At 41.8% G+C, this 13,744-nt stretch overlaps 2 protein-coding genes across 2 annotated transcripts in view; one reads left to right on the top strand and one right to left on the bottom strand.

Moving 5' to 3' along the window:
• Nucleotides 1–2,557: 2,557 nt before the first annotated feature.
• LOC134859460 (serine protease inhibitor Kazal-type 1-like) lies at nt 2,558–5,827 on the bottom strand. Its single transcript, XM_063875960.1, has 4 exons — nt 5,679–5,827; nt 3,885–3,976; nt 3,456–3,562; nt 2,558–2,843 (listed from the first exon to the last, which is right to left on the bottom strand). The coding sequence occupies exons 1-4, from the start codon at nt 5,725–5,727 to the stop codon at nt 2,792–2,794; spliced, it is 300 nt and encodes a 99-aa protein (XP_063732030.1). The 5' UTR covers nt 5,728–5,827; the 3' UTR covers nt 2,558–2,791.
• Nucleotides 5,828–7,542: 1,715 nt separating this feature from the next.
• LOC134860017 (storkhead-box protein 2-like) overlaps nt 7,543–13,744 on the top strand; it is a 49,542-nt gene continuing 43,340 nt past the window's right edge. Inside the window, exon 1 of the mRNA XM_063876843.1 lies at nt 7,543–8,539. Coding sequence (XP_063732913.1) covers nt 8,200–8,539 — 340 coding nt within the window. The 5' untranslated portion in view covers nt 7,543–8,199. The remainder of the gene's footprint in view (nt 8,540–13,744) is intronic.

Below are 13,744 nucleotides of genomic sequence, written 5' to 3'. Positions count from 1 at the left end.
TGCGCCGAACACAGGAAGAGATCCCCCAAAAAGTATTTGGTTTTTGAGATACCCCTGCCCCAGGTACAGTAAAGTACAACCATGTTTTTGCATTAATATAATGTGTACGTTTTGAAATGGATGGTTGTATAAAAATATTTGACTGGAAAATAATCTTTTGGTTGATGGTCGGTTCTTTCCATTAATGCAAATGGTGAAAATGAAGACTTTAAAAGTCGAAGCGTCCGTATTATCACATGGATCTCTGGAAACAATGATCAGAATGTCACCACATTACTACCTAGATGTTCACAGATACCCCTTTTGCATTGAAATTAGGTTTTCGGTGTTCAGGTCGGGCGCCACTGGAAACATGAAAAACGGGTTCACAATCAGGGAACCAGCTCCGAGCTGGCCCTGGAACTACCTTGGTGAATAAAGGAGAGCCATCACATAATACAGCAAAGATGCTATTAATCAATGTGACCATCTCTGTAATACATATATACTTAAAAGCATATGGATTACAGGCAGAAATTGAAAAGTAAATTAAAAAAACAAAATGAATGTATATATCTTTATATCAGTACCAAAAAAGAATAATGTAAGACTGATCTAATCATAAAAGCCAAGTATCTGACTTTTGGCTTCACCCTCTGCTCTCACAGCCCCTAAGAGTAGGTTCCAAACCGACATGAAAAATTGGCCTCCTATAAATATGTGAAGGGAAAGACACAAACCATAGAACAAAACAAACAAATCATTAAAGTATTTGGGTGACAATCAGAACAAACTGTTGTGATGAGCTCATTAAAAATGGGTGAAGTAGTGGGTAAGGAAGTTGGTAACAGGCCATTCCATTGCCAGGTTCCTGTGATCCCATCACCAGAGGGTATTTAGTTTATGATACTTATCAGGGAGACATCAAGAATTTAAAAGTCTGTTCCATTGCTGTTCACCTCTAGTGGGAGCAGAACATCAGCTCCCTCAACAAAAAGCCCAGCAGAGGATGTTCTTCCTGAGGCAGCTGAAGAAGTTGAACCTGCTAAAGACGATGATGGTGAACTTTACTCCTCCATCATGATGTCTATCCTCACCTCCTCCATCATGGAGTTGATCCTCATCTCCTCCATCACCATCTGGTACGCTGCAGCTACAGCTAAGGACAAGGGCAGGCTGCAGCGTACCATCCGCTCTGCAGAGAGGCTGATCGGCTGCAATCGGCCCTCCCTCCACAACCTGCAAGCCTCCAGGACCATGAGGCGGGGAGATTGTAGCCGACCCTTCCCACCCTGGACACAAACTGTTTACCCCCCTGTGCTGAATCAGGACCAAAACCTCTCTCCACTTGAACGGTTTCTTCTCCTCTGCTACAGCCCTCATCAACAAGACCCCCACTGACCCTGACCCTCAGCCACTCCAGAGACACTATGCATTACTATGCATACTATGCCAACAATATCTAGCTTGTGTACAAATATTTTGCATATTAGTACACAAGCTACATCTCTTGATTTCTGTACAGCACTCCTCTTTCCGTAACAACACTGCACATACAGCTCGGGAAAAAAATAAGAGAACTCTCCACATTTTTCTTAAATCTTTATCTTTACATGTATGGCAGCCATTTCAGTGTTTGTTCAATTCCAACACAGAGAAATGTTGTCAGTAGTTTATAGAATACAATACAATAAAGTAAAAATAATTGAACTAAAGGACATACCTATAAGTAGTAAAACCGGAGAAACTGATTATACTGAAGTGGTCTCTTAATTTTTTTCCGCGGCTGTATATTTTTTATGTGATTATTCTGAGTAATTTGCAATTTTCTTCCAGATATCATGTAAATGATTTTCTATATTTTAATGTAAAATAGATTTTTATAAAAGTTTTAATTTCATTTTTGGGTTGTTTTTCTTATCTTTCATTTTCTTTAACTGTGTTTATGTATGCACACTGTACACCAAAGCAATTTCCGTGTATGTGTAAAGCTAATTGGCATTAAACCTATTTCTGATTTCTGTACCCCCAAACAGCTCGTTCCCTCAGGCTGTGGACTCCAGAACCATTTTCTGTATTTTTTCTGTAGCATAAAGTTTTTTCCAACATCATTGTGATGTTCAACCATAGCTTGTGAGAATGACAATATCTTTGCCAGGGAGGCTGTGTCGCAGTGGGATAGTGCGTTGATCTTCAGATCAGGGGAACATAAGTTCAATTCGCACTGCAGTAAGCATGTCCTTGTGTCCCTGGGCAAGACACTTCACCCCAAACTGGGGATTTTCCACAGTACTGAGCATATGTAAGTTGCTTTGGATAAAAGCGTCTCACAGGAAACATGTAATGTAACCTTGAATGTGTCTTCCTTTCTGCTCAGCTTAAAATCCAGAAAAATGTTTATACAGAAATGCTCCCTAATATTTTAGCAGTTGTAGCATTGTGTTAGAAGGTGTAAGTCTGTCTGAAAAGATGGATGTTATCTGGGTGTTGGAGTATAGGATGGAAGAGAGATCACATGTGGGGGTCAGGGTGTACATTTCCCAGGATTCATTCTGTTCACACACACAGGAGAGACATGTTGCCATGTGTAACTTTATTCAGAAAGCCAGTTACAGAAATAGATATGATATACCCATTACACAGCCAGAGGTGTGTGTGTGTGTGTGTGTGTGTGTGTGTGTGTGTGTGTGTGTGTGTGTGTGTGTGTGTGTGTGTGTGTGTGTGTGTGTGTGTGTGTGTGTGTGTGTGTGTGTGTGTGTGTGTGTGTGTGTGTCTGTCTGTCTGTCTGTCTGTTACTGGGCTTCATGTACGGTTAAGGAGAACACTTTCCTTTCTTTACCATTTTCACATTCTTCTTCTCTCTTCTGTTGGAGGAAACAGAGTGTGTTAAAGCATTGTGGATTAATGTATGTTTATGCTTGTGTGTGTATGGTAGTAACAACAACAATCTAGGCAGAAAGAGTAACAATCGTACACGTAACTGAACTATACTAAGTAACTGGCAGCTCATAAAAACTGCATTCAGTTTGGCAGATTTTACTGAAACGTTCTTTCAGTTCAAACTGTTGCCATGCATTACATATTCTGTGTGTGGTTATACTGTTAGACCCTTCCTTCTACTTTCAAAATAAAAGCTGGGACAGTGGTGTTATTGACCAGCAGATGGCGGCAGAGAGCAGTGTTTGGTGTCGGTAGTTTCTTACAAATCAACTACCATTAACACTAAATGAATAAAAAGGCATTACATACGCTGACAAACAATCTTGTTCCCACTAGTGCAGATCCACATAACCATGAGCGTACCATATTTTCCTTGTACGGACTTTAAAGGATACTGCAACTTGGGAGAGTCAACTCTCACACACATGATCCTATAAGATAGCATTTCTAAACTCTCCCCAACAATTTGAAAATAAGAATGCTACAATGAAACCTCCATATGCATGTTTTAGTGTGTATTGGTACATGTAACATGCCTGTTTTCCTCGCAGAGGACACATTCGGTGCTGTAGTCGTTTCCATCGCTGCCACATACTGGATCATACTCCCTGGTGCAGGTTTCCCCAAACTTCTTACAGTCAGCCTGGACGAAGAATGTAGTCATCATTGTGAATTTATTGCAATTGTGAAAATAAAAAACACTATTTTGCATTTGAAATCAACCCGTGTTTGATGGTGCCTTGACCTTTGTCTTAGTTTTTTGTTAGGGGCAGATACTCTGTGCATTTAGAGATTAAATAGTCCTACATTGAAACTTTAGAGATCAACTAAATTATTGAAGTTAATATCTCTAACAATAATAAAAGAGTTTTTATTTGGTTTTTGCACAAACCCGGCTAATAGTGTTCAAAATGATCCGTTTTTCAAATTAAAATCCAGAATCAGATCAGCCTCAGAATCCTCACCTCTGCTGGAGTAGCAAGAGCTTCTTGTTCTGGAGTTTCAGACATCAACGCCCCATCGCTGTCAGTCACCGCCTCACTGTCCACAGACAGGACTGTGTACACACACACACACACACACACACACACACACACACACACACACACACACACACACACACACACACACACACACACACACACACACACACACACACACACACACACACACACACACACATTAGTACCTCTTTTGTTGTGATAACCCTCCTTATTGTTACACATAACACTGCCCTGATCTCGCTGTGTTCTGGTTACTGTAGGCAGTCCGAGTGTAGCAGGCTTTGATTCATTGCATGTAATCCGTCCTTTTTATTACTTTAAAACTACATTTTCTGTTTACTTCAACTCCATTCTCAGCTCTCGGGTTTTTTATTGGCCTGTACAAAAGGGAAATTACAAAGAGGAAGTCTATATATTACTGTAAATCAACACCCAGGAAATATAGCACGTTGTTCCCAGAGGTGTACTGCTGTCAAACTCTAACCCTAACCATATCCTCAACTTAACATACACCTTCTAACTGTGACCTTTGCACCCAGTCTGAACCGTCAAAGAGCTCTATGAACAGGTGAAGGCTTCTTCACACTGAGAAATGTAACATTGCACAAGCTTTTTGTCCAGAAGAATGTAAACCCAGCCAAGTCACACGTTCCTATGAACTTCCTCTTGTTTTGCTGCTCTTGGCTCTCTGTTGAAATTAGAGATGATGTTGATCATCTATTTAATTCAGTTTGTTGTTTGTTCTGAAACTGGAGGGACAACCCGTTGTTGGTAATCTGATTTGAACAGCAATGGCAAGAGGACTTCTGACCCACGGAGTTAGTCAAAAAACACGAATGAGAAATACCCAGCTAAGTGTTATATCATGCCAAATATCCAAAACACAATTATCTGTACTGTATATGTGTATTTGTTTTCAATAAAAGAAACAAACAAACAAAAACCTTGATCTCACATACATTATGTCAGTGATGTCATTATGATTCAACTGACCCATTTTTAGATAATGAAGATACAGTGTCATTATTTAATCCTTAAGCCTTTCATTTATATTTTTACCTTTTAAGAATGGTTAGCTCTTTATTATTTGATCAACCAATTAGAACGTTTTTCACGTAACCATTTACACTCACAACAAAATCCACCTCAGGATGATATTACTTCCCCTGTTTAATACTTTGTTTCTTATCTTTCTAGACATTAACCTGTATTCCTGCGTCACATTTCTGGGAAAAAAAATAGTTTACATGAAAACTTGGATGGAAACTAACAATCTTTCAGGTGTTTACTGGTTCGAAGGAAGCAGTAAACGACATGCTATTAATTAGCGGTTAAGTGGATTTTTTTCAAACTCAACTGTGATAAATGTGACATGGTCATCATCGATCCCAAATCCCTCACCAAAAACAATAACAACCTATCCTTCACCATCGACAATACCACGCTGACTGCCTCCCCTCACATCCAAAACCTTGTAGTCATCTTCGACAGCAACCTCTCCTTTGAGAACCACATCAAGCACATCACCAAAACTGCCTTCTTCCGTCTCCTCCCTCTGGAACTCACTCCCCAAAAACATCCGTGACTGCTCAGACCTCACCCTGTTTAAATCCCAGATCAGTTTTAAATATATTAAGTGTGTTGTTTTAATTATGTTTTTATGAATTGTATCTCTGTAAAGTGTCTTTGAGTTTTTAGAAAAGCGCTATATAAATGAAATGTATTATTATTACTTTCTGCTGTAAATGAACTCACCATAGACGGACAGCAGCAGAGCAAAACAGAGCAGCACGATCGGCTTCATGTTTCCAGTGTGTGTACGTGTCTCTGTTGGTGGCAGGTGTGTGTTTCTCACATTATGTTTTTCCTCTCATACAAAACCTGTTGAGCTGGCTGTAGCCGCCCTCTGATTGGTTGCTTTGTAAAAAAAACAGGCTCATCTAAGCCTGAAGATAACAGGACTGGATCAGAGCAGCCAGGAGGCACACATATCCAGTAATACATGAGAATACGATCCAGTGACCAGGCTGCTGCCTGAAGATAACTATTCAACGTGTTAGTGCGGAGTAAGCCAACACAGTCAACATGAACAGACTGTAGAGTAGGCATGTCTCTGGCGTTGAAAAGGGTAAGAGATTAATTAACGGTTTGACTTTTATATTGTTGTTTTATAATGATGGAAGTTCTGTACAAAACCGGTCTGCATGGTCGGACTATGGTTAGACTTGCATCAAATCAACACAAGCATCAAGAGCTTCTTGTTCTGGAGTTTCAGACATCACTGTCCACGGACAGGACTGTACACACACACACACACACACACACACACACACACACACACACACACACACACACACACACACACACACACACACACACACACACACACACGTGTGTGAAATGACCGTGACCCCTTAACACCGCATTACGTGGTGGAGACACGGAAACAAATTAAATTATTATTGCATAATTTGCAAAGATGAATTACTGTACGTCAGTATTTTACTGTTATTCTAACTAATCCTAATAATGATGATCCTTTTCCTGTTTTACAGCTTCATTGCAACACTTTCAATATTACCAACACACACATATCCATACACACAGACACAAAAAAAACAACGGCACTTTTAATAGGGAGAGGCAGAGGGATGGAGCAGAGCCGGCCGGGTCTACAGGGGGGGGAACCCTTGGTCCAGATTGGTGACGGAGAAAGAAGTCAGACAGGATGACTGTAAGGAACTGGAAACAGGAGTTAGATATCTTGGATAAACAACTAGAGTTATATTCAGAGGCTGGAATGAGACCAACCAGCTGTGCAAGCAGAATGTCTACATCTAAAGTCTGCCTGCCTTGTATTTTGCCCTGTAAGGGACTGTCGCAGTCATCAGATAATTCATATCAATTCATGGACACTTTACCTGTACAACCTAATGCAATAAACAGTCCTGACATAAAATCTGTTTGAACAAAGCTTATCATTTTCAGTTTTTATTGCAGTCTTACAAATAAAATATTACTAGATATGATAACAACTTAAAGAAGGGTCCGTTATAGAGTCCCTGTTCGGGAAAGGGACCTTGTTTCAAATGTTATTATTATCATTCTTATCCATTTTAGTGTTACACAATTTGTAGAGTGGGGGGCAGCATTTTTGTTTTTCGGTTGATGTAAGAAGAACATAAAAAAACATTTGTTTGGTTTTGAGCGTCCTACTCCTTAATGAAAAATCATAATACTGAAGAAAAGTTTTGAATTGCTATTACATGTATTACTTGTATAATGTCCTTTAGAAAAATAGATAGAGATAATATACATTAATACTTATGTATTTATGTAGTTATCAGACAACTGATTAAATAGCAAGTTATATTAATATTCAGAATTCAGAATTTATATTCAGTTTCTAAATCTTCATGATTTTCTTACACTTAAATAATTTGGAAAAACCTGGATTCCACAAATGATTTTAGACAGGTAGCCCACTCACGTTGTTGGCAGCAGATGAATGGCGAGCTGCTGACTTTAAACACCTGTTGGGCTAGAGGTCTTAATTTGAAATTTGGCCGGAAGATGTGTGTCGGGTGTTGTTAGAGCTGCCTTTACGCAGCTCCATACCGATGCCTGCCATCACTGTACCTGGATGAGACGCTCCTGCATCCAGCTGTGTTCTCCCGCAACGTACCGCCGTGTGTCAGGCAGGGGACAGGGGAGACGAACCGGGTGGCTGGAGGGATACTGAACCATCGTTAACCGTGAAGGCTGGATAAAAGACACAGGTGTCCCATGAGACCCGGTTGCTGCCTGGCGACGAGGAAAGGGGGTCTCTCCGCATCTGTTGCCTGGGTGAATTCATTAACACGTTAGCATCAAGCTAGTTAGCCTAATTTGCAGGTACCTAACACAACGAGGTGTAAGTCACCGTTATACCGAAAATCACGAATGTCATCTTTGGTCTTCAGCTGTCAGCGCTCGACATGAGTCTTTGGTAAAAACCGGGTTCGGTTACTGGGCTATGTATTACGTCTAGAGTAGGGGACGGACCTAAAGGTGTAGGAATGGGTTTCATGTAAGTATAGGGAGCTAACGGGAGCTAGCAGGCTAGCTTCATGGACACACAGTGGTAGGCTATGCGGCTGCTGCAGCCCGCAGCCTGTAGCTACACCCTGCGACCTAACATGGAGTCTCTGTTCCGCATGAAGCCTCACGGTGTCTCAGATACACGCATACAATGATAACAGGGCATTCGATAGTCAGCTAGAAGGCCGACGCGACAATGGAGTCTTTTCTGCAGATAGCTCCCCATTCACTGGCTATAGTACTGTCCAGGGTTGGGGCTGGGGAGGCGGTGGGGGCGGCCGGGGTGTCAGAGAGCGATGCGCTGCCGAGACACCACACCGGCTATGAGATTTTTGCCGATTTTAAAGCAGAAAATACACTGCACCATGTATGGAACCAGAGGATTACGGAGGCTGTGTCCGAGACCTTCTTTTTGGGATGGATAGATGAGCATGTGCTGCTGATCCAGGGGAAGGAGGACCACCTAGAGGTGCTGAGGGAGGGATGGATGCGGAGGTCCCTCAATCCGCCACGAGGATTCACCATCAAATACCTGGGTAAGGCCTCTATACCCACCCTGCCTGTTTGGTTTAAGCCGACTCATGTTCGTGTGTTTGTGTTTCAATTGAAACTACTCTACAGGACCACCTCCATTCAGCACGACTCATTGGTTCTGCACACCGTCAACACCACAGCTGTCTGTCGTTGCATTTAGACTCAATTATAAAACGGATTAGTCACAAATTCCAGGTGCATGAGCCACATAGATTTTTCTTTTACTCTTTTCTTACAATGTATAGGTACATCTTTTATACCTGTTAAGTCCGGAAGAAGGGCGCATATTGTTATGAGTCACACTCAACTCACCTCATATGAGACCCATCACTCAGAAGGCGGGGGCACCCAGCAAAGATGTTTATTTCAGAAATGTGCTTAAAAGGCCCTGTTCTGCTGATGTTCAGGTGTATTAGTATGTAGTGTCTCTACTGGGACATGCTTTTAATGCTTTAATGTTCCAAAAGCTCTTTATTTTTCGCACTGAGTCTGATGGTTTTGGTCCTGATGCTGTGGTACCGCCTGCCAGACGGCAGCAGACTGAACCGTTTGTTGCTGGGATGATGGGGGTCTTTTATTATCATGTGGGCTTTTTTCCTGAGCTGCTGGGAGTAGAGGTTCTCCATGGATGGCAGCTCGATCCTGGTGATGTGCTGTGCAGTTTTCACCACCCTCTGTAGAGTCTTACGGCTGAGGGCGATGCAACTGCAGTACCAGGCCGTGATGCAGCCGGTCAGGATACTCTCGATGGTGCTCCTGTAGAAGGTCAGGATGCTCTCTATGGTGCACCTGTATAAGGTCAGGATGCTCTCTATGATGCACCTGTAGAGGGTCAGGATGCTCTCTATGGTGCACCTGTAGAGGGTCAGGATGCTCTCTATGGTGCACCTGTAGAGGGTCAGGATGCTCTCTATGGTGCACCTGTGGAGGGCCAGGATGCTCTCTATGGTGCACCTGTAGAGGGTCAGGATGCTGTCTATGGTGCACCTGTAGAGGGTCAGGATCTTCTCTATGGTGCACCTGTAGAGGGTCAGGATGCTCTCTATGGTGCACCTGTAGAGGGTCAGGATGCTCTCTATGGTGCACCTGTAGAAGCTGCAGAGTATCCTGGAGTCATGTTGAACCTCTGCAGCCTGTGGATGAAGAGGAGCCGCTGTGGAGCTGTTCTGGTTATGGTGTTTGTGTGATGAGTCCATGTCAGGTCCTCAGTGATGTGGACACTGAGGAACCTGAAGCTGCTGACTCTCTCCACTGTAGTCCCATTGATGGCGATGGGGGTGTGTTCCTCTCTCTGCCTCTTCCTGTAGTCCACAATCAGCTCCTTGGTTTTTCTGACATTGAGATGGAGGTTGTTCTCCTGGCACCAAGATGTTAGGGCTCTGACCTCCTCTCTGTACGCCGTCTCGTCGCCGTCTGTGATCAGGCTGATGACGGTCGTGTCGTCAGCAAACTTCAGGACGGTGTTGGAGCTGTGTGGCCACACAGTCGTTTATGTGTACAGCTTAACTACTATTGTTATCTAAGGTCTCTCTGATTATTGCCCCTCTCACACAGTCTGTGAGTCTTGGTGGGGGCCCTCTCTTGGCAGGTTTATTGTGGTGGCATATTTTTTCCATTTTGGAATAAAGGATTTACTGGTTCTCTGTTTTTAATAACCCAACCCTGGATATATGTCTGAATACTTTCTGAATTCACTGTATAGTTATACTCATGAAGCATGCATGATTTACTAAAGGGGTCTTCAATGTTTTTCAGGCCAAGGACCCCCAAACTCATGGATAGATGGAGCAGGGACCCCACTACTATATACAGCTCTGGAAATAATTAAGAGACAACTCCACATGTTTCTTAAATCTCAATCTCTACATGTATGGCAGCCTTTCCAGTGTCTGTTGAATTCCAACACAGATAAATGTTGTCAGTTGTTTATAGAATACAATTTTTTAAAATCCTTTAACTCAAAGACCTATAAGTAATAAAACCAGAGAAACTGATAATGCTCCAGTGGTCTTTTTTTTTTCCAGAGCTGTATATTGTATAAAATGGTGTTTTACATTAAACTGGGCCTAGTGCCATGTATAAACATAGTTATTACATGGTTATTGTGCATTCACTATTAAGGTATTCAATGAGTACACAGGTTCATATATTCATGTTTTTATTTGAAACCTATGAGATGTTGGCCGTGCCACTGCCATTTATAAAACATGCACTTTGCATTCGGCACTTAGGCCTAGCTATTAAAATAATTCTTTATTTTATTTTAAACATACATGTAGAAGCGACAGTGAATCCTCAAGCCTATCCTCAAAATCTGTGGATGGAATACATACTCCCACATTAGTGAGATGTCTGACCCTTACATGTCTGAGCTACAAAAAGATGAATTTTGTTCTCAAAAAATTCAAGGTATCTTATTTTCAGTAATGTTGCAGCGTGCGTCCTTGTGTATGGGATCTCAGTCAGCAGGGGACTGAAGGCTCTCGGCCAATCAAAGGGAAGCTGACAGAGCCAGCATGTAACATGGAGCCTCGTGATTGGCACAGCGGCTATAGGGGCGGGTCCTCCTCTTTGTGTACAGGAGGCTTGTCGGGACAGGTCTGGCATGTCTTGTGCTTCAGAGAGCGTTAGTGTCGCTGTGCATTGCTGACTGAAAGATAACGTCTTCTGCCTCCATTTATCCGTTCGCTACAATATGTCGGATTCATGTTAATGTCTATTAGACATTTTTAAAAAAAACTACTATAATCAACGACAATTTTGCGACCCCCTGCAGCAGTCGTGGACCCCCTGTCCCCTGAGGTTGAAGACCTCTGCTTTACTACATAGTATAGTAGAAGAGTCGTTGAAATATCGTCAGTGCTTACATCACAGCACCAGTGCATTGAAAACAGGGGCTTCTGTTTGTCTACTTAGTATAGTGAAACAATTCGTCCTCATCCTGCAGCAATGCGTGTGCATGCATGTGAGAGAACGTTTGTGTGCGTTTGAGAGTGTGTTTGTGTATGAGAGAGTGTGTTTGTGTGTGAGAGAGTGTGTTTGTGTGTGAGAGCTTGGTGTATGTAAGAGAGTGTGCATGTGTTTGTTGCGGTTTTCTGCTCTGATTAAAGTGAAGAAAGGCAGGAGTGATATAGATCAAAGCCTTTTTCTCCCCATCACCACAGGCATTTACACACACACACGCACACACACACACACACACACACACACACACACACACACACACACACACACACACACACACACACACACACACACACACACACACACACACACAGTTGCGAGACTGGCATGACATTTTCTGGTCACATGCCAGGTTTGTCTTTGCCACAGTGTCTAACATCAATGTGCTATGAGGCGAGGGGCCGTGGTTTAAAGAAACTGGGTACATTTACTGTTAAGTACAATCAATTTTGAGGTACTTGATACATGATTATATCCATTGTATGCTTCTTTGTACTTCTACCCCATCACGATTAGAGGTCAATATTGACTTTGTAATACTACATTTCTTTAATGTCTTAAGTTACTTTGCAGATATAGATTAATAATATAAAACATAAAAACTTAAATCAGACTTTAGTTCACCTGGAGTAAATCCAGCAGCTACCCTGCAGTATACAGAGCCATTCAAACTAGCTGCACCTTTACCAGCTCTGAGAACACTTTAATGATCAATCATTATAAAACATATCAGAGATATTATTCTGAAATGGACCAATCAAACAATGACTACTTTTACTGTCGCTACTTTAAGTACATTTAGATGAGAGTACTTTCTACTTTCACTGGAGGAACATTTAGAATGCAGGACTTTTACTGTGACAGAGTTTTCCTACACTCTGGTACTTACCCCGCCCTATACAGCTACTCATCAGAGTTTGGGGTGTCTGTTTGGCTCAGGGGCTCCAACAGCTGTGTGCTGCCATCATCTGGAAGATTAAGCTACACAATTACAACAACTGTGTGGTTACATCACACACACACACACACACACACACACACACACACACACACACACACACACACACACACACACACACACACACACACACACACACACACACACACACACACACACACACACACACACACACACACAATTATGTACAGACAAATGAAGTGGATTTTAAAGCAATTGAGCTAAGTCTTTCATCAGGAGGAAATTACTTTTACCACCCACCAGTCAAAGGTATTTTGTGTGTCTTTTTCTGTATTTGGCTCACTATTAGAGCATCCTAACTTCTTGTGAACAGGTTGTGATTTTAGTTATCTCATTATGAATCATTTAATGAAGTCCAGGATGGCCCCTCGGGATGATGCCTTCAAATGCAGTTGAATGTTGTAGCCCTATGAGTCCACTAGAGGACAGCAGTTCACAATACCATGTGACTCACTTAACTTCCTCACCAGTGAGGCTCTCTTTCAACTCCAGTCACATTGTAATATGCTTTCATCATTCAATAATACCCACAAAAGAAGAATTGATGCAACATCAATTTAGCAGTGGAATGTGTTTGTAGAAGTTTAGGCCATAGTAAGGGTATCTTTAAAATGGTTTAACTTCACACAGTAATTGCACCAAATCATTTTTCAAAGCAATTACAAGTTCAATATGTATGCTAGCATTGAAACTATGGAAATTAATAAAATGGCCTTTCACTATCAACAGAATGTGAAGGTGTTGACACCATGTCCAAGACTTCTATGAGTTGCTGAGTAGCCCAGCCAAGCTGTCCTCTTAAGGAGGCAATAGTGTCATCACTGCAGCCACAGACCTCAGACTAGAAGGAGAAGTATAACCGTTCAGACTGGCTCGTCAATAATATATCTGAGGTTTGTGTATAGTCTGTGTTTGTTTATAAAAAGTTAAATATAAGTATTGTTTAACATATACAGTGAATGAAACAAGTATTTGATCCCCTGCCGATTGTGTTAGTCTGCTGTCTTCCAAATACTTTTAATGGTAGAGACAAACTATAAAAAAGAACATGTAGAAATAAAAAGATATAAATTGGTTTCCTTTATTTGTGGGAATAAGTATTTGATCCCCTTGCAGAACAGGCCTTAGTTCTTGATGGAGAAAGCCTTGTTGGACAGCACAGAGGTCAGATGTTTCCTGTAGTTGGTCACCAGGTTTGCTCACATCTCAGGAGGGATTTTGGTCCATTCCTCTCTGCAGATTCTCTCAAAATCCTTAAGGTTTG

This window comes from Eleginops maclovinus, chromosome 23 (assembly GCF_036324505.1).
Source record: "Eleginops maclovinus isolate JMC-PN-2008 ecotype Puerto Natales chromosome 23, JC_Emac_rtc_rv5, whole genome shotgun sequence".
Classification (NCBI taxonomy): domain Eukaryota; kingdom Metazoa; phylum Chordata; class Actinopteri; order Perciformes; family Eleginopidae; genus Eleginops; species Eleginops maclovinus.
The sequence above is the reverse complement of the archived record's forward strand: the minus strand, read 5'-3'. Positions and strand labels throughout refer to the sequence as shown.